Source organism: Juglans regia, chromosome 8, assembly GCF_001411555.2.
Source record: "Juglans regia cultivar Chandler chromosome 8, Walnut 2.0, whole genome shotgun sequence".
In the NCBI taxonomy this organism is placed as follows: Eukaryota; Viridiplantae; Streptophyta; class Magnoliopsida; order Fagales; family Juglandaceae; genus Juglans; species Juglans regia.
This window is the reverse complement of record NC_049908.1, coordinates 9532386-9557103: the sequence shown is the minus strand read 5'-3', so window position 1 is coordinate 9557103 and position 24718 is coordinate 9532386. Positions and strand designations below refer to the sequence as shown.

At 37.0% G+C, this 24718-nt stretch overlaps 1 protein-coding gene across 1 annotated transcript; it reads right to left on the bottom strand.

The window, feature by feature from the left end:
- Positions 1-762: 762 nt before the first annotated feature.
- On the bottom strand, positions 763-17559 carry LOC108993687 (DEAD-box ATP-dependent RNA helicase 10-like). Its single transcript, XM_018968666.2, has 14 exons — positions 17281-17559; positions 16987-17172; positions 16647-16770; positions 16448-16517; positions 15206-15268; positions 8812-8886; positions 4950-5069; positions 4768-4809; positions 4606-4680; positions 3811-3957; positions 3506-3643; positions 2564-2675; positions 2395-2483; positions 763-1056 (listed from the first exon to the last, which is right to left on the bottom strand). Exons 2-14 carry the CDS (start codon positions 17120-17122, stop codon positions 940-942), a joined length of 1308 nt encoding a protein of 435 aa, XP_018824211.1. The 5' UTR covers positions 17123-17172; positions 17281-17559; the 3' UTR covers positions 763-939.
- Positions 17560-24718: the final 7159 nt, after the last annotated feature.

Below are 24718 nucleotides of genomic sequence, written 5' to 3'. Positions count from 1 at the left end.
AATGCTAGTCTGGCAAACACATTACTAAGGTTGTATTTGAATGTTGAAGTGAGTTGAGTTAAGTTGAGATGATAAAATATTGTTAGAATATTATTTTTTAATATTATTATTATTTTGAGATTTGAAAAAGTTGAATTATTTATTATATTTTGTATTGAGATTTGAAAAAATTGTAATGATGAATTGAGATGAGTTGAAAGGAGTTTGAGATCCAAACGAAACCTAAGGATCACCATGCATGACAATCCAATCAAAAACACTATTTCAAATAATAGAGAAGTGCAAAAAAATAACCCTTGCGAGCTAGGCCAATTTAGCTAACACAATGATTTGTATTAGCAACCAGCAATTAAAAAAAAAAAAAAATTCTTTGCTTGGAATCACTAAGCAAGAACAATTCTAGCGAAACCAAGCAATGCAAGAAAATAACCGACATACAACTTGGGATGACCGACCGACATAGATCAGGATAACCGAGCAGAACAAGAAAATGACCCTTGCTAGTCAATCTATATATATATATATATATCATCTAGTAAATGATATAACTTCAATATAATTAAATACTTATGAATGAGATTGTTCTGTTCTAAAAAAAAATAATTAAATAACTTAATGTTAGTACGAATTTATGAAAAAAAATAAGCTTTTTGAAATAGAATTAACTAAAATAATCCATCAAACTTCAAGCACATTCAAAAAAACTATTAGTATCTTTTTAATGAACACAACAGATATCCTTTAAAAAAAAACTGAACGCCCTTCTCAAAATCTTAATGCATGGATTGCTGCAACATCATTCCTAAAAACTGATATATAAAAATTAAAAAAACGAGAGTTAAACGTTTACACCAAACAAAATTTGCATATATATTACAAAAAAAAAAAACTATAACTTTTTTAAAATTCTAACATTATCTGCCACCAGAGCGGTTAGATTCATTTTTTTATCCTCTTTGACAACTTCCCATTCTTGACACCCAAGTATTTCTCCGTATCTTCGTCGCCATCGTCTCCTCCCCGCTTCTTTTCCTTGCTTCCAGATTCTTGGATTCTCTGTTGATTTCGAACATAAACCACCAAATAAGAATTAATCGATTAATAAAAAAACAGGTTCACAGAAACAACATAAGATGGAAAAATTTACCAAAGGTAGAACGCAAAACTAGATTAGTACTCAACCAGATAGAACCAAAAACATAAAAGGCATGCAAATAGAAAGGCCAGAAAACCAAAGGAATATTCAGTTCGACATAGTCAACAAGACCCTGGTGAAAAATAGACGTAACAAGTAAAGAGAATAAAAGCAGACATCAAAATAATGAAGGATTTGGATATTGGTTGTGGAAACATTAGTTGGGCAAGAAGCCAATTCCAACAACTAAACCAGGCAGGTAAATTAGGAGTTGGGAATTGACAAGCAAAACCAAAGATTCCAAGAAGATAATCAAACAGAAAACAGTTTCCACCCTGCACCCAACAGAGCGTTTAAGAAAATGAAAAAGGACAAACTCGATAATCACCAATAAAAAGACTAAGAATTATATATGGTAAAACAACTTAAGATAAAACACACTCACTCGTTTGAAGTTTACAGAACTAGGCCACAATGGAAAGAGTCGACCTAACCTAAGATGAGTGTTGAGCGTAAAATCAATGATTCACTTTGGAATTCTCGCCAAGGGGGTCCAAATCATTTTGAAGGTGTTCAATCTCTCTAGGAGCTTACACAAAAACTGGGAACCTTATAACTGCAAGATTCAAGGAGGCAATCTACATGAAGTTTGGTAGGGCCTTGGAATGGTTGGAAGAAAATGAAATGCTATCTGGGAAACTGCTCAAATCATGCGTCAGATTCCAAACTGGAGGAACAAAATCTTTTCAAGGCACTTTGATCTATAAAAACTTTGATCTATTAGCTTCTAGCTGTACTTATATTTCATTTTCATGTTTCCTCCTCTTAAAAGTGTCTTGCTTCCATGGACTAGTTGATGCCAAGAACACAACGATTGCTAAGCAGAGATATTCAGTAATATGGCCAGGGAAGTTTTTTGTTTTTTTGCTGCCCAGACACAGTTTCTATTATTTTATTTTCCATTTGTCTTAGTTTATCTGATAGAGTGCATACCACTCTAATTTTGTGGTCCTACCTTAGATAATTAAAAAACAAGAAAGGGAGTGGCAGCTCCTATTTAACAGTACACAAAGTAATCCATATCAGGTCATTCAAGTTTTCTTCTCCATTGTGTTTTCAGATAAAATGTAATAAATAACAATCAGCCAACACATCTTTGTGCAGGGTCGATGGGGATGGAGTGTATCTCATCCCCATTGTCAGCACAAGTATTCTTGATATTGATCATCCAAATTAAAACCTTAAATATAATTGATTACCCTTCGAGATATTCTTTTGGCCTCAGAAACACGCTCCATCAATAGCAAGGCTTCCTCTAGTTGAAAAGGAAGTTCTGTAAACTTCATGCCTGAAAAATATACCAAAAAATAAAAAAAAATGAGACTCTTTTTGCAATCTCACTTCAGAGAAACATGACATGTTGCCTACCGAGGCAATTCTCTATCTTTGAAAAGGATTCCAGCTCATAACTATCCACTATAGAGATCGCAACACCCAGTCGTCCTGCACGGGCAGTTCTTCCCACTCTATGGATATAATCCTGTGTGTCACATGTGATTAGCAAACCAGGGAATATGGAACAGGGGCCAAAAGAAAACTTACACGATTCATTTCATTAGTTATCATATAAATAAAATAAAAGACAACAAGAAGAAAGGATCGAGATGCATGATTTCTAGTAGCATTGTAACAAACACAAACTCAAAGGAAAAAATAATATACACAAATGTATACAAGGGTGTAGGAAAATTTCCAAGGGAAGGAACTCAGCTGCCACTTTGTAAATCAAAGCCAGAACAAGAAACACAATTATTTGACTATACAACACTAAAAAGCTTACGAATAATTTGTCTAGAAAAATTGCCATCCACCATCAATTGAAGAATTGCAAGCTCTAAGTCCAATATTAGTGCACTCCAGATCTTTTGTGTGATAAAGAATAATGAAAGGCCCATATAAAGAAGGGCCAAGTAAAACAAACTCTGCAGAAAGCTAAAAAGAATTTTGATATTTGAGTTTAAAGGCAAGGCCTGGCGTATACGGTTTCTGTTTAAGATACATTCAAAAGGATCCGTTTATGAGGGCTCAAACTTTTCAAAAGCTTCAAAAAAGCACACAAGTGCTTTAAAAAGCAACTTTGCACTACTTCTTAAAAGATGCATAAAAAACTGGATCCACTTCATAAATTCAACAAAAATCCCCCATCAAGCAGGCTGTGATACAATAGAAATACCACGCTATACCCTCTCAATGAATTACATACGAAAATTTTGAAAAGGCAATATCCAAGAAAGGCCACATAAACAAAAAAATGAGAAGCTTACGAGAAGTATAAAGTAGCAAAAAGAAAGCCAAAAAGGCGAGCCTAACCTTGGGGCTTTCAGGGATATCATAATTGATGACAATATCGACGCATGGAAAGTCAAGTCCTCTACTTGCCACATTAGTACATATAAGAATATTGCACTTTCCCTCCTTAAACTGATTCAAGGCTTCAAGTCTCCTTGGCTGTCAAATAGTTCACTAAAAAAGTTATGACAACATTGAATTGACCTCAAACGAGAAAGAATAAATCAAAGAACAAAAAAAAAAAAAAGGTGAGAAGGGGTCACCAACACACTTAAAAGATCTAAAAATTTAACCGTTCATACTTCATTTAAATTAACAAATAGTACCTGGGTCATTTTGCCACTAATTGAAATGGCTCTAAGTCCAAGATTTCGTAGAAACAGAGCAATCAAACGTGTTGCGCCGCATGTACGCGTAAAAACCATTGTTGAAAATCCACGCTTCTCACCCAAAATATATACAAGCTGGCAATCCTGTGAAAACAATGAATAGGAAAATATTACCAAGAAGATACCAAAGGCCAACAGCATTGAACAGCAAGAATTATGCAAAAGAAACCAAGGATCCACTTACTTTGACATAAAAGGTTTACCAGAAAACATGTTTGGTATTTTCCGGTTTTTGGGGTGGCTTAAAATATTCTTCATTTATAAATCATTTTTCATTTATATCACTAAATTTAAGGTGAAACAAATATTATTGGCCTCTATACTCTGCTGTCACATGGCTTTAGAGACAACCTTTAACTAAAAAGGCGTACCTTTAAATGAGGGGAATTTTTGTAAAATAACTTATAAAAGTAACATCACTTTACATAAATACCCTCATTACTCTTTTCATGTATAAAGGATTGTAAAAAGGGTTGTACATGTATCATTATTCTTTTCGTGAACGACTCTATTGTCTCAGGCTCAAGAACATGGAATGTTTTTTTTTTTTTTTGGGTAACAAAGTACGTAGGAATGCTTGGTTAAAGGAAAACCAAAATAATTTTCCTAATACCATTAGTAGTCATAAATTCTGACTTATTGGCGCTAATTACTAGCCATAATACTCAGCATACATATCTAGACTTTAATATGACACTTCGAAAAGAAGTTTGACAATAAAAAAGTAAGAACCTTGTACTTAGAAGGCACCAAGTAATAATGCTGGTTTAGTGTGTTGACAGTTGAATATTTAGATGCTACTTCAATCTGAAATATTCCCAAAACTGACAATTGTTAGAAGTGAAGGTAATTAGTGAAAATTGAATTTAAGAACAAAAGAATAAGCATCGTTACCTTCACAGGATTTCTTAAACAAACCCTTTGGAGCTTCTGAACCTGAAAATAAATCAGTGTGCATGAATTACAACGTTATAGACCGAGAAAATATATGCTTTTCATCGAAATTACATATTTATATGGAGGACTAAAACAACATATATATTTTTCATCCATACATTATAGCAGAAATTTAATACCTTTCGTGTCATTGTGGCAGAAAATAAATATGTTTTCCGCTCACGAGGGACAACATCTAAAATCTCATCGATCGACTTCTGAAATTTGTCCTCCAATAAGCAATCCGCCTCATCCAAAACCTGAGGAAGGGAAAGTAATTAAAGAATTTTCATCACATTGAGGAATGAGCTGCACTAATGTTGATACCACGACCGAAAAGGATACAATAAATTAAAGAAAGATACCATACACAACTAAAAAGATCAAAATACATTAGAGTTGTGAATTGCAAAGTATTTAGAAGGAATAGCTACTGCACTTTGTCACCATAATGTCTGGACTTTTGTTGTGTATATTGTTTATGACCTGCAATCGATATAATTTACCCCAAAAAAACATGGAAATGATATAATCTGTGTATAAGTACATATAAAGATACACACATTCAGACATGCTTTTGGCCTTATGGCTATAAAATTGCACAGAGCGCAAAGTGTTGATTATCATCTTCTTTGTAGCATGTTTGACCCAAACTATAATGTAAACAATACAGCTGAAAAAGATGGCAAAATAATTTGAAAATGTGAGCCTCCATGTTTGCCACATGTCTCTTAAAGCATCATTAAGAGATCAGTGACAGATATACACTAGGTAAAAGAAAGAAAACATACTAACTAAAAAATTAAAAATTAAAAAAGGAAAGAAAGAAAACATAAGCACAAAAATTATATACATAACAAGAAATCTCCCCATAAGTATTCTCATATTTATTAACTAACTTTTTTTTTTATAAGTAAAAATATTATATATATATCAATAGGAGTAACCAAGTGTACCAGACGTTTACAAGAAAACACCTAGTCCATACTAGAGAGCTCCTAATGACCCAAAAAGCCCACGAAAAACTACCCAAAATACACCAAGCCCAAATTGGAATAGAACACACCTCCACAACCCCAACCCCTTGTTTCCTGTAAGACTAATATTCCACCCGAAACTCCCTCTACGAGAACGTCTTCATAATGCCCTCCCTTTAGTCTTCCCTCGACTTGAGCTACCACCCTTAGCATCGTACTTGATTGCCCAAAAAAGACGCTTTAACTCCCTGCTTTTCTTAAAACTTGATTTGGTTTCAAGCGAGTAGCTCGCCTCAATCGCAGTGAATAGTGCTTTAAATTGGTCTTCACATCCTCCATGTGAAAGCCCCACGATATGCTGAATCTCGTTAACCTTATGCACAACCCAATCCGATGGTGAACCCGCTATATTGTTTATTAGAGGAAGAAAAACCAAGAGAACAACATTATCCTCAAACACAGTACCCAACTGCACTCCCAACCTAGACATTCCTCCTTACAAGGCACCAACGAAAAACCCATAATTTCCTCCTGCCATATCCTGCATTCAAATCCCGAACCTCCTCAACAGCTATATGGTTGTTGTCCATAGTTGTTGTCACCATTAAAGGTTCAACCCCCCCATCGATGACGAGGACATTGCTTGTATGTGCTCCACCCCCCAATGATCCTTTATGTGCCACTTTGTCAGACCCAACTGCTCCTTCAGTAGGCATAGAACAAGTAGGGGAAACAATACCTTCTATTACCCCATTTCATCTTCTAAAAGAGGCTCGTCTGTTTCTTTCAAAGTACTCAAGACCCTAGAGGAACCCCATCTTCATTTGAAAGTGAACCTTCGAAAAAAGTACCAACCCCATTTGCAACTGGTGACTGAGGGTAGTCATACGACAAGCTACCAATGTCCTGAGTGATACCAGCGTGAACAGTGATGCTGGCATCCAACGACCCTATCTGTGACGGCATTGAAATACCCTTTGCCGGCGCACTTGAGGCCTTCAAACCCGTAGGATCTACCCCCCGCCCCCCCACCACCCCCCCACCCTCGTCCGTTTGCAACCTACCACCCAAACCCATGACTAGGTCCAACCCCTTGTCCACTTTAATCATAAGATCTCTCACATACTCCATAACTCTAGTCAATTGCGCTTTGACAGGCCACAAGAGCCCCTCCACTTCTCCCAATGTCACCTGACAGCCTTTGTCTCCTACAAGTTCCTTACATTTTCCTTCAGCCGCAGAGCTAGTCTCGGCCGAACCACCCGCCAGTGACCTCAATATTGAAGTGTATGAGTCACCTTTGACCGAGGAAGGCCCTCCCACTATCTTTCCATCAACAAACTCCCCTCTAATTGCATGCTTCATAATAGCGGCTTTAGACCCAATAACGCTTCAAATGGACTGCAAAAAACCTTTCCATCCAATGCCATTTGCGCCAACCGAAATCACCAACAAACCTTTCCTCCTTTCATTCCGGAATTCTGAGAGTAGCAGAAAGCTGCCCCTTGCGTTAATATGATGTTGAATAATGAGAACTCCATTACCCATCCTTAGCTCCCTGAAGAATCCTTCATGACATTTGAGTTCTAAATAATCATCTATCCCCTTAGCCACCCACGAAGTTGTCGTCCCACCTAGACATATGAACTTAGCCATCCTTTTACTACATTCAGAGATGTGAAAACTATTTCCTACCTCTTTCGTAAAAAAGAAAGTTTTTTTATTCCACCTCTCACCTTTCATCTGAGATGAATCCACGTTGCTCGTCATCATCATCTAATCCCAAATCACAAGATCATCTCTCAGGATCATCTCGCTACATCATCTCACGGAAAAATATGTTATACTAAAATAAAATGTAGATCAAAATCCGGGTCGCTGGAGGGGGATCGTCGTCGGAGGGCCTTCAATGGAGTCGCCAGAGCCTGTCGGTCTTGTCTATGGCGGTGGCGGTGGCAGAGGCACAGGTTCGATGGTCGATGTCACCTCCGAGAAAGACAGAGAAAGAATCTTGCAAAAGTATAGGTCGCCGAAGGGAGGACCTACGCCGAACGGCCATCAGCGAAGTCGCCAGGCCTATCGACCCTGTCTGTGACAGTGATGAGGTGTCACTCGCCAGCCTAGGGTGGGTGATGGGTGGCAGCAGGTTTGGGTGCCTTGGGTTTTCTCTCGCCAGTCTAGACGTCTTTGGGGAAGATAATCACCTTTTTTTCTTTTTTTCTTTTTTTTTAATTAACTATCAGTCATATCATTTTTTATGTTTCTTACCATGCCCGTGTTCCGCTTTGTTATTGGCACTTCCTAGATTATGCTAAAACAAAGCAAACTCATTGCTGAAGGAAGCAGTAGTTTGTGCTTTCGCTGAATACTTTGTGTTCGATCTATGTATCTTTAAACGTTTAATATACGTTACTAACCTTACACAAGAATAAGTCACACAAGGCCGTAAAAGATAAGATTTTAGTTCAGGATTTGACATGTCAATGGTTTCAATATGCATTACCAGACACAACTTCTCAAGTTTTCCTTGCTTGGGAAGTGAACTTTCAAGATTTTGTCCAAGAAATTCCGTGGTTAACAAGGAATTATTTGAAAAACGATTTTATTTTATTTTTTTAATTTTCATTGACTGGCATTTCAAGCAGTAGCTATTACATACAACTTTCAAATTTCTATTCCTAGTAAAGGAAATGTAGTTTCAAGATTTTCTTGAAGCATTTCAAACTTTTTTTTTTTTAGAATCAAGATAATATAAAGCTTTACTTACTAAAAGTATGAGGTATTTTGGTGCACATACATCAATTCTTCCATATTAATGTCAAAGATTCTGATTCATCTTATCATTTGAAATCCATAAATAAGTTCATCAACCTTGTATAAAATTTTTCCACACAACTACAGCTAACATCAATGTCTCCATACTACATACAATAAAAGATGTTGCACATAGCACCAATAAACTAAACATGTAGGCATGCATCTACAAAAGAAAGTGCGTGACTGACATGAAATAAGAAAACTGTACCAAATACTTCAATGCATGAAAGGAAAAACCTTTTGTGTTGGATAGATGATCGACAAGGCGTCCCGGTGTTCCGACCTACACGGAAACGAAGTCTCTGAAAATATAATCCCATTTAAAAAACTAATAAAAAATGGTAGTAAAATTTGATTTACAGATTCAGAAACTGAAATAATAAATCCATTTAAAAAAGTCCAAGAAAATTCAACGGATATCTCATAGGTGAACATGCAGCTCTCTTTTTTTTTTTTTGTGGGTAAGTTGCATAGTGATACGAAGGAACTTGTGAACATGCAGCTCTTTTGTAACTAAGTTGCATGGTACCAGTACAAAATATCCGCTATATTCAAATTATCAATAGACGTACCAAATATCATTTTCTTTTTATTTGACATCAAAGGAAGTTCAGAATGGAAACTGCCAATTAACGATTTTCCAAGACAAGAAACCCTAAGGGTTGGCTCAAGTGGTAAAGGCCTTGGGCTTGGGGTAACGCTCTCCCTAGGTCTAAGGTTCAAATCCCCTTGGATGCAAAAAATCTATAGGGGCCATCGAACTAGGAAATTTTTCCCTTGAATTACCCGAGATGCACTTGCAAGAAACTCCTTGCTGAGAGCCTGTGCACCCCCAGGATTAGTCGGGATCAACGGTTTGAATTCCGATGATCATTCTAATTTAAGTACTGAAATGAAATATTTCAATACCGGTGTATTCCGGTGTACCGCTTCGGAATTAATTATATTATATATAAATATACTTATAAGTATATATAAACTAACAACTAATAGAATAAATACATATGTGTGTGTATCATGTATACGTTTATATATATATAGAAGAATTGAAGATTTATAAGATGAATATACGTTGAAAAAAATACAAACTTGAGTTGAGACACAAAAACAAAGAAAAAAAGTAAAAGAATAGAGAAATTATTAAAAATAATGATATTTAAAAATTTTAAAAAAAAAAAAAGAATGAGGGGACATATTTAAAGTTACAAAAAAATTAAAATTATATAAATAAATTTTATATTCTAGAATTAATTAAATACCATCTCGATTTAAAATTTACAAAATGCCATCCAAACATAGTCCGAAATGGAATAGGGACTGGAATGCCAATTCCAGCCGGAATGGACGGAATTTGACCAGAATGGCCAAAACAGACCAGAATTTGGAGTGAAATGGAATGAGGAGGTATAGTGTACTGGATGCTACACCGGAACAGAAAACTCCGGCCAGAACAGAACGGAATTTAAAACTATGGTTGGGACGCTGTTCCCAAATACCTGGTGCCAATAGAAAAAATATATATATATTCCAAGACAAGAAATACATTCTGACAAGAGACCAACCATACCTTCCTTGTCAAAGCCATCACGTCTCCTGCCATCCTCTCCACTACACTGCACCCCAACCAAACCACCATCCCTCCCATGCATGTCAGGACTAGAGCCCAGTCTAACAGTACCTCTAGTAATGTCACGTCGGGGTACGCTCAGATCATGTCGCCGACCACTGTCGAGGGCTTAGGAGTAGCTCAGGTACTGCCCATGTTGGCGGAAGTGGAAGAAGAGGCTTTGAAGGCAGTGGAGGTCGAAAATGATGAGCTTGTTGAGAAAACTTTGGTGGATGGGGAGGTGGATGAGGTGTGTAACACTCGGAACTTGTGGGTGGAGGATATGGAAGGGGGGATCGATGGGGGCACTGGGTCTTATTCAGTGGTGTTGAAGGAGGCTGTTTCTATGGTCCAACCAATGGATCAGCTCATGGGCAGTGGCTTTGAGGGTGATAAGGATGAGTTGGAAAGTCCTATCCCGTTACGTATTATTTCCCCAAAGCCAGTGTACAATATAACAGACGATTGGCTGTTAAAAAAAGTAGAGGAAGTTCAAGAGTGTGTGGGAATCTCGTTTGCTGGGTATGAAGAACAGTTTAAGGCCCTGTTGATTGCAATGGAGGCCGGGAGACCAACGGTTCTGAAATCAGCAGTGAAACGGGACCGGGAGTTGAAACGTCTCAAATGCTCCATTAATTACGACAACAAGGAGGGAAGTGTGGGGAGGGAGAGGCTGAAGGGTAAGGGCATTTTGTTTTTTAATGAAACCTAAAATCCTCTCATGAAATGTAAGGGGGATCAATGACGTGAACAAACGGCTTCGAATTAGATCCCTCATTCGGAGTTGGAAGGCTGACATTGTATGCCTTCAAGAGACTAAGTTGTGTGGCGTTGATAGATACATAATTCGAAGCTTGTGGGGCTGTTCCTTTGTGGAGTGGTGTTCTCTACCCTCATCGGGGGCTTCGGGAGGGGTGTTGGTAATGTGGGATAAGCGTGTGGTGGAGATGGTCGAGGATTGCATGGGGAATTTCACAATGGCTGTATCTTTTAGGAACACTGAGGATGGGTGGTTGTGGGCTTTAGCGGGTGTGTATGGGCCCAATGTAGAAAGAGATAGATGCTTTTTGTGGGAGGAATTGGCAGGTCTTCACTCCTTATGGGATTTACCCTGGGTTTTTTGCGGAGATTTTAATATTGTTCGGTTCCCAAGTGAGAGGGCAGGGGCCTCTACGTCGTCAGGGGCAATGGAAGCCTTTTCAGAGTTGATCTTTGATCTGAATCTTGTGGATCTTCCGCTGATTGGGGGGGCCTACACTTGGTCTAATAGCCGAGGGGGGTCCCGGCTAGACAGATTTCTAGTCTCCTCTTCTTGGGAGACGCATTTTCCGGACCTATGTCAGAAAAGGCTGCCACGTGTTTGTTCCGATCATTTCCCAATTTTGCTTGATTGTGGTGGTATTCGTGGGGGTAGACGCTCCTTCAAATTTGAGAATATGTGGTTGGAAGTTGAAGGATTTGCGGATAAGGTAAAGGTTTGGTGGGACAGTTATTCTTTTGAGGGCACCCCTAGTTTCATAGTGGCGGGTAAACTTAAAGCTCTCAAGTTTGACTTGATGAAGTGGAATGAAGAAGAATTTAGACATACGGAAGTGCAAAAAAATATCCTTTGGGATGAGCTGCAGGCTTTGGAGGAAGGGGTAGTTAATACGGACTCTTTATTACGGAAGAAAGTGGTGGTGACAGAAATTGAGAAAGTATTGTTGCTAGAAGAAATATCTTGGAGGCAAAAATCAAGGGCACTTTGGTTGAAGGAGGGGGATAAATGTACTAAGTTTTTCCACAAGGTGGCTAATTCACATAGGCGCAACAATGCCATTGAAGTACTCCATACCGGTCCTAGTGTGTTACATTCTTCCGAAGAAATCCAAGACCACATAGTGCAGTATTATGAGGATCTCCTTGCTGAAAAAGAAGAATGGCACCCCAAACTAGATGGTTTACCCTTTGCTCAACTGGATTTGGATGCAGCTGGATGGTTGGAGAGGCCTTTTGATGAAGAGGAGGTGCATCTCGTGGTGAAGAGTATGTGCAGAGACAAAGCACCCGGTCCGGATGGTTTCTCTTTGGCGTTCTTTCAGGAGAGTTGGGACATTGTGAAGGAGGAAGTGATGCAGATTTTCCATACTTTTCATTCTAGTCAAAAGTTTGAGAAGTCACTAAACGCCACTTTCATTGCTCTCATTCCGAAAATAGCCGGTGCATATGAATTGAAAGATTTCCGGCCTATTAGTTTGGTAGGGGGGATTTATAAAATCATATCAAAGGTGTTAGCTAATCGAATGAGTTTGGTCATGGACAAACTCATTTCCAAACCTCAAAATGCATTTGTAAAGGGGCGGCAAATTCTGGACTCAGTGTTGATAGCAAATGAGTGCTTGGATAGTCGGTTGCGAGAGGGCACCCCGGGGGTTCTTTGCAAGCTCGATATGGAGAAAGCTTATGACCATGTATGTTGGGATTTTCTCCTTTATATGCTTAGAAGATGTGGTTTTGGGGATAGATGGTGTGCTTGGATTAAACATTGTGTCTCAACCGCTCGATTTTCGGTCCTAGTCAATGGAAGACCTTGTGGTTTTTTTCAATCTTCCAGGGGTTTGAGACAAGGGGATCCACTATCCCCTTTCCTTTTTGTCATTGTAATGGAGGCATTGAGTCGCATGGTGGAGGCCGCTGTAAGGGGGGGAATTCTTGCTGGTTTTTCAGTGGACAGCAATAGTAATACCAGCTCCATTTCGCATTTACTCTTTGCTGATGATACGCTCATTTTTTGTGATGCTGTAAGTGGCCAGATCCAAGCTTTAAGGGCAGTTTTGTTGTGTTTTGAAGCTGTTTCGGGACTCAAGGTGAACTTGGGGAAGTCGGAGCTGGTTCCGGTGGGGGAGGTGAACAATATAGCCTCTTTAGCGGAGCTACTAGGTTGCAAAATTGCCTCTCTCCCTATGACATATCTTGGACTCCCCTTAGGGGCGTCTTTCAAAGCAAAGAGCATTTGGGATGGGGTGGTAGAGAAGGTTGAGCAACGACTTTCAGGATGGAAACGGCTATATTTATCGAGAGGGGGGAGATTAACCCTTATTAGAAGCACTCTTTCCAACCTTCCCACTTACTATCTTTCTCTATTTCCCTTACCGGTGGGCGTAGCAAACCGGTTAGAAAAGTTGTTTAGAGCTTTTTTGTGGGGTGGTATGGGGGAGGAATCCAAATTTCACCTTGTGAGTTGGCAAAGGGTGTGCTGTCCATTGGCGAATGGGGGGTTAGGGGTACGAAACTTGTGTGTTTTCAATAAGGCACTCCTAGGGAAGTGGCTGTGGAGGTATCATAAGGAAGGGAATTCGCTGTGGAGAGAGGTTATTGATCATAAGTATGGTTGTGAGTGGGGGGAATGGTGCTCTAAGGAGGGTAGGGGGTCTTACGGAGTAAGCCTGTGGAAATTCATAAGGAAGGGGTGGAATACCTTTGAAAAACATCTTAAGTTTGAGGTGGGTGATGGAACACGTACCCGCTTTTGGTTCGATGTATGGAGTGAGGAGAGCCCTCTTTGCATTGCTTTCCCATGTGCTTTTAATTTGGCTGGAAATCAGCAAGCCCCAGTTTCAGAAGTTCTATGTCGTGCCAATGGGATGGTCACTTGGAATGTCACTTTTACAAGAAATGCTCAGGACTGGGAATTAGAAGAGCTGGCAGAGTTTTACAGTCACTTATATTCAGCAAAGTTAGGGGCCAATGGGGGAGACCGTATGTTGTGGACTCACACGAGGAAAGAGAAGTTTACTGTTAAATCTTTCTATAAGGCTTTGACAGTCCTACAGCCCACTTTCTTTCCATGGAAGAGTATATGGAAGGTGTTAGTGCCTTCTAAAGTTGCTTTTTTCACTTGGACAGCTGCTCATGGGAAGATATTGACGGTTGACAATTTAAGAAAACGAGGTATGGTGATCATGGAGTGGTGCTACATGTGTAAAAAAAGTGGAGAATCGGTAGATCACTTGCTCTTACATTGTGAGGTGGCTGGGGAGCTTTGGGCTGGTATTCTTAGTAGAGCTGGGCTAAGTTGGGTTATGCCCAAGAGTGTGGTGGACCTATTAGCATGCTGGAATAGGTCTCATAGTAGTGCCCAATTAGCAGCCGTGTGGCGGATGATTCCTTTGTGCCTAATGTGGTGTCTATGGTTGGAAAGGAATGACAGATGTTTTAATAACAAGGAGCGTGCAATGGGGGAAATATGGAACTTCTTTGTATTCTCTATTTTCCAGTGGTTTTCTGCTATTGTATTGAGGGGAGGGAATGTTCATGAATTCTTATCTTCTTTCTAGTCTATTAGAATGTAATTAGGTGCCTCTCTTAGTATATTTCCTGTGTACTTGGGCATTGCCTAATTTCATTCACATCAATAAAAATTATTACTTATCAAAAAAAGAAATACATTCTTAGGTTTATTATTGAGTAAAAGGGCCAAGAAATCATATCTAAAAGTTCAAAACGTTGAAGTGAAGGTGAAAGGATAAATTACTTTAATTAACCATACAAAACTGAAAAACTAAATTGCCTAAGAGGAGCACAAGCAAACCATGGAACTAGATGAAACAAACACCAAGGGAAGGTGAAAAGCCAAACTATCATGAAAACTGTCAATGATTAGTAGATGCCATTCATTCAAGCAAGACAATATATGTTAATTTTGATAATCCCTAATGGAAAGTGTTGATAGGCTTGGTTAAAAAATACTACTATAATCACATGAAATTAAAAAAAAAAAAAATACCTTTGACACATTTCTTATTACTTGGTTTGGCTGCTTTCAACAAAATTCAAAAGCAAAAGGTACAATACGAAATATAGAAAACATAGAAAATGCTTATCAAGCACCAACAGATTATCAAAGGCTTTCAACCCCACATAAAACATATGACAAAAGAAACAAAAATTCACATTTTCAGTTATGAAAAAATTTATGCCCTTGTACAAATTATCAAGTTAAACAAAGAACACTTACAATAATGTGTGGAAGCCTTGCAAGGTTGATATACTGTTCCATTATGTCTTCCTCTCCAACAAGCTACAGAGAATTCGTTAAAGATGCTTATTAAAAAAAAAGGCAAACTTAACAAGAAACTTCTATCAAATCTCAATATCACACAAATTGAACCGGATAATCTTAGCATCAAAAGCTTAGCAACCAAAAGAAGACCTTTTCTTGAACTTGCCCATATTCTTATATCTAATGCACAAACTTCCATTGAAACATCACTTAGCAAAAGAAAAAATGAACAATATACATAATACAACCATAAACTGTACAATCTAAATTACCTCACAACATATAACGAACTCCATATGCTTCATCTGACAATGTGCTTTTATTACATATCAAGACAATCAAGACTTCTTGGTACAGGATCTTTAGAAAATTCAGCACTAGATTAGATTTATTGATGAGTTCGTGAATGCTTATGAAATTTCATTGAATTCCTTTTCTAGATATTTTGACAGATTACAATAAAGCCTTAAGCCATTGAAAATCCTCCTAAATCAAGAAAGAAACTAGCAAATAAAGACAGGAAATACTCCAAAACTTAAAAGAAGACTCATCTGGGAAAAAGTGAAAAGTCTATCAACAAATCTAAAATTACCAGAATACCCATACTTTAATATAACGTAATTACAACCAAACCAACAAGGGCCAACGTAAGACCATGATTTCAAAAAAACTTTTGTTGTAGGTTTGCACTTCTGGGAGCCTCTTGCCAATTGCATCATCTATTAGAATTACAAACAAACTTATAAGCATTGAACTTGTTGGCCAAGACCTAGCATATGATGTAAAGAGCATAATAAAGGATCAATGATGGTCAGCGTACTGAATAAAAAACTTCACATTCAACTGATGGAAGTCAAAGCAATCAACTTCAAGGATTTTATGCTCTAGCTTTTCTAATTATAAAACTTGTGTTCCAGTATAAAAGAAATTAATAGACCCTTGTACCGGATAACTAGATGACATAGAATTGTAGAACATTGATAGTTACATATTTGTTAGCATGAATAAAAAAGTGCAACAACTAGAGTATAAATTTCATTGTAAAGAAGCAAAAACTACATTCCATGGTCCTGAAGCTAAAGGTTACTTGATATGACAGAAAAACGTATTAGCAACATCATGTGGTCAATATATCCAATGACTACGATAAATGAAGTAACAGGTCTCTCTGGAGACCAATTTCAGCCAAAATCTCACCACTGCACACTTAATGCCAAAGCCTGATCCTAACGCTTTGAACTGATCGGCAATCTGAATTGCAAGTTCCCTATTGAAAATAAGAGATCAGTGGAAGCAAAAGAGAATAAACTGATTTTTTTTCAAATTGAAACACCCTTCCTAGAAAATGAAATAAAAAGATGTCCTGTAACAATCAAACAAAAGCTAGATACCAGACCTCGTAGGGGACACCACACAAGCAAAGAACGCTTGTTGAGATTCTAAAAGGGCTTGCAAAATGGGAAGAACAAAAGCTCCTGTCTTACCCGAACCTGTTTGTGCTAGCCCAATCAAGTCTTTTCCTGAAATTGAAAAATCCAAAAAGGCAAAAATAATGGAGTAGTTTATAAAAATACAAACAATTAAGTGGACAAGCACATAGATCGCTAATTCCACTTGGTAGACAAAACATGTATGAAAAGATGCTAAATCAATAGAGGATACTGAAAATTAGAAATAGTACTAAGGAAATTAACCCACAACAAGATAGTAAAAAATTAATCAATAAGAGAATGAACCATGAAGCGCGTGAGGAATTGCTTCGGCTTGTATCTTCGATGGAGTTTTCCATCCCAGATTTTCGCAAGCCTCCACCAATTTGTCACATACTCCCAAATCCGTAAATGTCTTAATTACTAACTTGTCTTCTGCCATTCTCGATAACTTTCTCTGTCACGCCCCGACCCGAGGTGAAACCTTGTAACCTGAAATCCACAATAAATTGCTCCTGAGATGCTTTCGGTACCGAGAGGAGCAAAACAGAGAGCTTAAGAGAGAAAATACAGTGCGACAGAGAGGGACTTCAGACTCACCGTGAGAGAGAAAGCAGGGCCGACGGCGATGGTGGCTAGTCAGAGGTCGACGGCGCTAACGGACCTTCTCTGTGCTTGGACGTGGAAGAAGTACAACGGTGAAAGTGGCCGGTGGAGGTTTCTGGGGCTGACAGAGCCCTTCCCTGTGGCGGTCGACAGTGAAGGAACACGTGACGGAGGAATGAGGCAATGGTCTTCGGCGGGAAGGGTTTCTTGGTTTGCTATATAGAAAAATTATATTTCACGTGGGGAGGCTTCTGGCCGCAAGAGTAGGTGTGATGGAGGGAATATCGTGGGAAAAAGACAGTATACATGTATACGAGGGTTTTGGAGCGTAATTGGGTTACAAGATAGAAATTTTTTATAGGAATTTTCCAAATTTTCAGTTTCTAATACAGTTTCGAATTTTTCAATTATAACCGATAATATTCTGAAATGAATTTTTGCATTACAGCGAATCTATAAAAAATAATGGATAACTTTTCGTCGTAATTGAAAGAGGTCTAATTTTTGGTGGATCGGCTCATAATTTAGAATTTTTTAATCAAATAAATTTGGAAAAAAATGAGGTAGAGAATTTTATAATCTATAGTTAATAATTAGAATGATGTATTTCATAATAAAAATGAATATTTTTGGAAACTATTGAATAATATAAATTTCAAAAAAAATATAAAGTTTAATTTTGTGATTTTAATATGTTTATGGATATTTAATTTAATAATTAATATTAGTTAATGAAAAATTTTGTAACGACCCAGTCCAATAATTTTAAGGTTAAAATATTGATAATTTTTATTAGCCTAAATTATATTTAATGGGTCATATTGGATAAGCACACAAGTAATAAATTATTGAGGTTGATTAGCAGTTTTAATTAGACTCAATAACTAGGTTAAATCTAATTTATTATTTAGACTCATTTTAGAATTTAAAGATCGGCCATTAAAAATTTATTTTAATTTAAAATCAGCACTGATTGAAGTCTCATATCCAATTTCAGTCATTTCTAATCTTACATTGAATGAACTACTAGTTCATATTTTTAAATTCAAACTCTTTTCTTGAATGATCATGACTAAGTCCAACTTAAAAAAAAAAAAAGACGGTATCACAAGTTTATTGATTACCCTCACTTATGGCAGAAGAAAATCGTGGTTACGATGCCCGATACCTGAGGATTACAAATATATATAAATACCCCAACCCAGGCATCAAAACATGGAAACTCTAGTAAAAAAAAAAAAACAAGAGCAAGGAAACTCCAAAAAATACACTGCAAAGACATAAAAACCTAAACAACCTGCAAAACAAAGTTAGTACACACAAACATTCAAATGAAACCAAAAGGCTAGAGATGAATACGTGGAAGACCCAGTTTGACGAGCCAAATGATACCCTTCAAAAGGCGTGGTAAATCCCAATCATCTTCATAACAAATATTACGCCATTTTCACCCTAACGGGCCAGAAGATTTGCAGCTTGATTACCCTCACGATATTGATATAAGACTAAAACATTAAGCCCCACAAGATCTTTTAGCATTTTCTCCCAAAAATCTCATAAATACCAAACAGTGCACTTTTCGCTACGGAGCCAATCCATGACCAACTTGGAGTCGCTCTCAATAATAATGTTTACAAAGTTAAGCTTTTTACAAAGAGCAATACCTTCTCTAAATGCCCTGACTTCTGCTTCATTATTGGTGCCAATCCCAAAGCAAGTTGAAAAAACTCCCTTAACTCTCCCCGTCTCATCCCAGATCACACCACATCCATCACTATTTATCGGGTTACCACAACATCTACCATCACAATTTTACTTAAACAACCCCTCAGGTAGTTTCTGCCAGGCGACCAGCTTATGGCTCCTAATCGAAATTGGCACTACCTTCAGGTCAAGAGATGATAGAAACTACTCATCAGCTAGAGATAAAGTCTATGTCTTGCTTATGTCTCCCGCCAGCCTACGAAGCCAGAACTTAATTGCAACCCAAACACTCTGGGAGCTTTGAGGTTTTCCTTTCATCCTAACCTTACATATGTTATGCCAAAGTTTCCAAATAATCAGACATGACACCAAACCAACCAAAAACCCTTTAATTGACGATTTTTTAGCATAAGCAAATCAAGATGAAATACGAACCCACCAAGTGACAGTCTGCATACAAGAAACTCCGAAAGCTATACTAGCAATCTCCCAAACTTGTCTAGCCAGATCCCCATAGCAAAGCACATGACCTAAAGTTTCACATTGTTTTCTCTTGCAGCAGTCACAACAGAAGTTAAAGCAATCCCCCTATTTTGCACTCATACATCAACGAAAAGGCATTTAAATCTCGCTTTCCAAATACAAACATAAATCTTCTTAAGAATACTATTATGCCATATCCAATCCAACCAAGGAACCGACTCACCCTTAACCCGAATTATCTCCCAAGCACTAGAAGAAGAAAAATTACCGTCAGTATTAGGCTTCCAAATAAAGATATCCTCCCCCTCCTTACCAGCCACAATATTGGAAGCAATGATAGTAACCTTGTTCTCCCCAACCAAATCAACTAGCAAATCAAAATCCCAATTATTATTCAGCCAACAATCCTAAATTTTAAGATCTTGATTATGAACAATATCCACCATATTCGAGAGAGGCCTGGGAGCTAGCCAACGATCATACCAGGAAGAAGAATTTCTGCCTCAAACCAACACTTCAGCATTATCACAAACCTCAGGTAAGACAGAAATCATAGCCCTCCAGAAGTTTGATCCCTTCAGACTAGCGGTAGACACATGTTTCCTCTTAATATACTTAGCATGAAAAAAGGACGACCATAAATTGTCCACCGAAAGGAGTCACCAAGCCATTTTCATATGAAGTGCACGTTGGACCTCTCTTAAATCTCTAATGCCCAGGCCTCCCTCACTAGTAGGTTTACAAATCTTACTCCAAGCTCTCCATTTAGATCTAGGTGAACCATCAACATTACTCCAAAAGAAAGTCGACAGAATGAAATTAATTTTCTGAATAGTAACCAACAAGACATTCATTACAGTGAGAATATGGATCACCATAGAAGATAAAACATGACGCAATAAAATAAGACGCCCCCTGCCAGAGTAAATTGAACTTCCAACCAGCCACTTTCTTCCAAATTTTTTCCACAAGAGGTTCAAGAATGCGAGCCGTAACTCTACCAGAAACCAAAGGAACCCCCAAATAAGATAAATGAAACTGACCAACCCTAAAACCTGTAGCTCTCACCAGGCTACGCGCCCTCTAAACATCAAGTCCAACTTGAATTCGAACTCGTCAGCATCCTATTTCAACATGGATACAACTCTACAAGTCATCTTCACATTAAAACCCTTCAATTGAATGTCTTTTCAAACTCTAAGTCATGCACATCTCCACTTTCCACTAGGATTCATGCCTCAATAGAACTCTCTTACAATTCTATAAATCATTTTCACATTAAAATTCTTAAAGCGACTCCTTACATATACGTTTAGCCCCATGCACTTTATGTATATCCCATTTCTCTTCAAGCCCAAGTGTAGTTTCTGCTTACCCAAAATCACGTAGAGCACCTCTAGTCCACCAGTATCCCTCTCGTTTTCTCTCGCCTTCTAGCTCACGTGATCGATTTCATGCCAGAAATATTGGATTCGCGCTACAAGGTAAGTAGCATGATCATACCCTTACACGTATGTACAGTAGACAACATATCTTTTATAAAAATATTATGCATGTATGCCCTCCATTGGAAACCCTTTTTGACGTACCTAAGTCATGATAAAATTATGAAGATCCATGATTTTACGTGAAAAATCATGCATTAAAATATTTATGAAAAATCATAATTTTTTATGAGAATTATGCATTAAAATATTTATAAAAATTCATGCATGGTTTTATATGAAGATTTATGCATTAAAATATTTAAGAAAAAAATCATGATTTTATGTGAGGAAACATGTATACAGACATTTTATGAAAGAATTTCGATTTCATTTGAAATCTATGATATGTCAAGTATGCAAGTATGATTATGATGAAATACAAATGATAAAATACGTAACAGCCTATCTTATGATATGAAGACAGTACCATATGTTATGGACATATTACATTGCTAAGTTGTACATGCTGGTAGTGCACCCAGTGTATCTTCTTTATGCATGGATTCCACAATCAGCAGCCACGAGCAGAATCAGAATTTACTTAGATTCACTATAACTCGCGGGGTCAACAGTGGGTACCGGCATATGACAAGTGAAAGATAAATTCATATTCATGTTATTTACGAATGTATTTATGAGTATGTATATTTTTCAAGAAATCTTATATTTATTAGGGATGTAAACTCAAACCGGAAAATCGAAAAACCGGACCGGACCGAACCGGACCGGTTTTACCGGTTTTGAACCAGTCCGTTCCGGAACCGGTTTTTAAAATGTAAAAACCAGCCTGTTCCGGTCCGGTTCCGGTTCCGGGATTTTTTGGACCGGACCGGACCGAACCGGACCGGACAGGTTGATTAAAAAAAATAAAAAATAATATTTTTATATATAAGTTTTATACAAAATATTTTATATATATTAAATATTAATATATATAAGTTTTATATGTAATGTATAATTATAAATTTTTATATGAAATTTTATATATAACATATATATTCATATATGAAATAATTTCTTATTATAATTTATAAATTATTACATAAAATGTTAATACTAAATCACTAAAAGTTTATAACTAATACTAATATATAATTTATAACTATACCAATAGTCTAATATTAATACTATTATATAGTCTAATATACTAATAAAAGTATAAAATAGTTTTTTTAAAATCAAATTTTTTTTTTTATAAACAAAATTTTAATGACAAATTGTAAAATTTACATTTTAAAAAAATTGGAAAACCGGACCGGACCGGACCGGAAACCGATAAAACCGGAAGTACCGGTTTAGGAGGGTAACCGGTGCGTAATCGGTTTTGAAAAATACAAAACCGGTACATACCAGTTCGGTCCTAGATTTTATCAAAAACCGGACCGGACCGGACCGCCTAATATTTATTATGTTTACTGTATAATGTGTTATTTATTGAATATTCGACTCATTTTTACTTTGATTTTTTTTATATGTTTTAAACCACCCCGGGTGATGATATTTATGAGGATGTGACTGCAGCACAGAACTTGGCCCAAGGAGGCGAGGCAAATGCCTAAATAGTTTATGTTATGCTCAAATTTATGATTTAAAGTTTAATAAGTTATTTTGATAAGCACGTGAGACTTTATTGAATTTAAATAAGTGTTTCCACATACCCTCTTTTGGATTTTAAGTATTTAATAAAAATTGACTTATTTATTATGAAATCATTCGTATTTGGCGCAAGTATAAGAAAATATTTTTAAGTCAAGGTTCAATAGTAGCAGTCCGACTCTCGAGAATTTTAAAAAGTGACTTTATAATTAACTATGAGAAGCACAATGTTACAAATATATTTATAAATAATACTCAAACATTACAAACCTTTTCCAATAATTAGTAAGACCCACCACTTTATCAAATCCTTATAAAAGTTAAAATCATCTTATCTCACTTCTACATCCAAACACTCAACTTTTTACAAACCAACTCATCTAATCTTAACTCAAATATTTCACCGCCCGGGTTGGGCATGGCAAATTCGGGCTAGGGTTGGGCTCAGCCCACCCCCTGCCACCCGCATCTGGCGGATGAGGGTTTGCCCCACCCATGTGAAAGTGAGGTAGACGGGGATGGGGCAGTGAGAGGCGGGGCCAGGCTGCCCACCCCTAGAACAAAAGTCATGATTAATCCATTGGTAGTGTTGTGCATATTTGCAGTTGGCCAAGTAGAACAGAAATCACTTTGTCACCAAAGTGAGTGTACTCATAAAAGAGGCTACAATTTTACAACCGCGACAAGGTTAGAATAGAGACCACAATTTCACCACGCAATGTCAAAACAGATGCCAAATTTTATACCCATAGCAAGGCCACTATTATAACCCATGGTAGGGTCAGTAACCAAAAGAGAATAGGGATCTTATGCCTCAGGATTTTTCAGATACTAATCAATACCATAACAATATAATAAACAAATAATATCATATAATCTAATAGAAATTTCAAACTTCATATTCACATTTTATGCAGTAAAATACAGAGAACAAAAATATGCTCTACATCAGTCATGATAAAATGTCACATTTTGATTCTCAAATACGAAGAATAGTGCAAAAAATAATTGAGGTTAGTTTCACAATAAAAATATGCAAGTTTTCTAAAAAATAAACCTCAACTCATTTTAGGCAAAATCTAATATAAGATCACTACGTATCTGACTTTTGTAGAGTACTAAGCCTTGAGCATGAACAATAGCAATATTACAACATATTCCAAATAATATCATTAACATATTTATAACTCATAATTCATACCATAATAAAACCAACCTAACTAACAAAATTCTATCATCTGAGCCATAGCTCAATAAGAGCCAAAATCCATGAGCCCATAAACAAACCATTAACACGTAGCATCATGGTGCCTAATGGCCCAAGTACCATATCCCAAAGCTACTTCACCAATTATTAGCCCAACCTCGATTCGCTTAAATCCCATTGCAACACGTCACCATTTATATTCATTTTTTTTTATTGACATCATGTGTTTAAGAACAAAGTTTCGATTAATTTTGGAAGTATATAGATTCTCAACAAAGAGTTTTCTACAAATACATTTAAGATAATTCAAGAGAATATTCTCCTAATTCGATGGCTCCTAAAAAATATTTACACTAAAGAGAATTCGAACTTTAAACCTTGAGAGAGCATACCACCATCTCTGCACATAAAAACACCAACCCACATTTTCAACTACTAGAGACATGCATCCCCAATTACACTTTTCAATATCAGTGCACCTAAAGCAAATAATCCCATAAAACTCATTCCTGGTTCGGATTCCCAAATGAAACACAAACCACTATCTCGTTTTGTACAGTCAAACAATATCCAAATGGTTATACGTTCGAGCCAAACTCACCCCACTCCATCTCTCTTTTTCTCAATGCTTTTTCATTGACATGACAATACAATGCTCTTGCTGTAAGGGCTAGCAATATATATAACTCCTTTTCTCGTGCATATGACAACCCAGCTTGAAGCTAACAGTGGAGTCTGTTGTTATTAAGTTCGGTTTGGATATAAAATTCATCTCAATTAATCTTATTTAATAATTATAATTTTTTAAAATTTTTTTATATAAAATATAATAAATAATTCATTTTTTCAAATCTCAAAATAATAATAATATTATAAAAATAATATTCTAACAATATTTTATTTAATTTTTAACTTTTATCTCAACTTATCTCATCTTAATTATTTATTCAAACCT

Bases quoted from the DNA above. Each gene is read 5' to 3' on its own strand.
- LOC108993687 (XM_018968666.2), bottom strand. From the start codon at position 17,122: ATGGCAGAAGACAAGTTAGTAATTAAGACATTTACGGATTTGGGAGTA. The intron at 16,771-16,986 runs GTTCATTCTCTT...TTTCAATTTCAG, and splicing joins AATTCCTCACGCGCTTCATG to GAAAAGACTTGATTGGGCTA. The intron at 3,644-3,810 runs GTACTATTTGTT...ACTATTTGACAG, and splicing joins TTAGTGGCAAAATGACCCAG to CCAAGGAGACTTGAAGCCTT.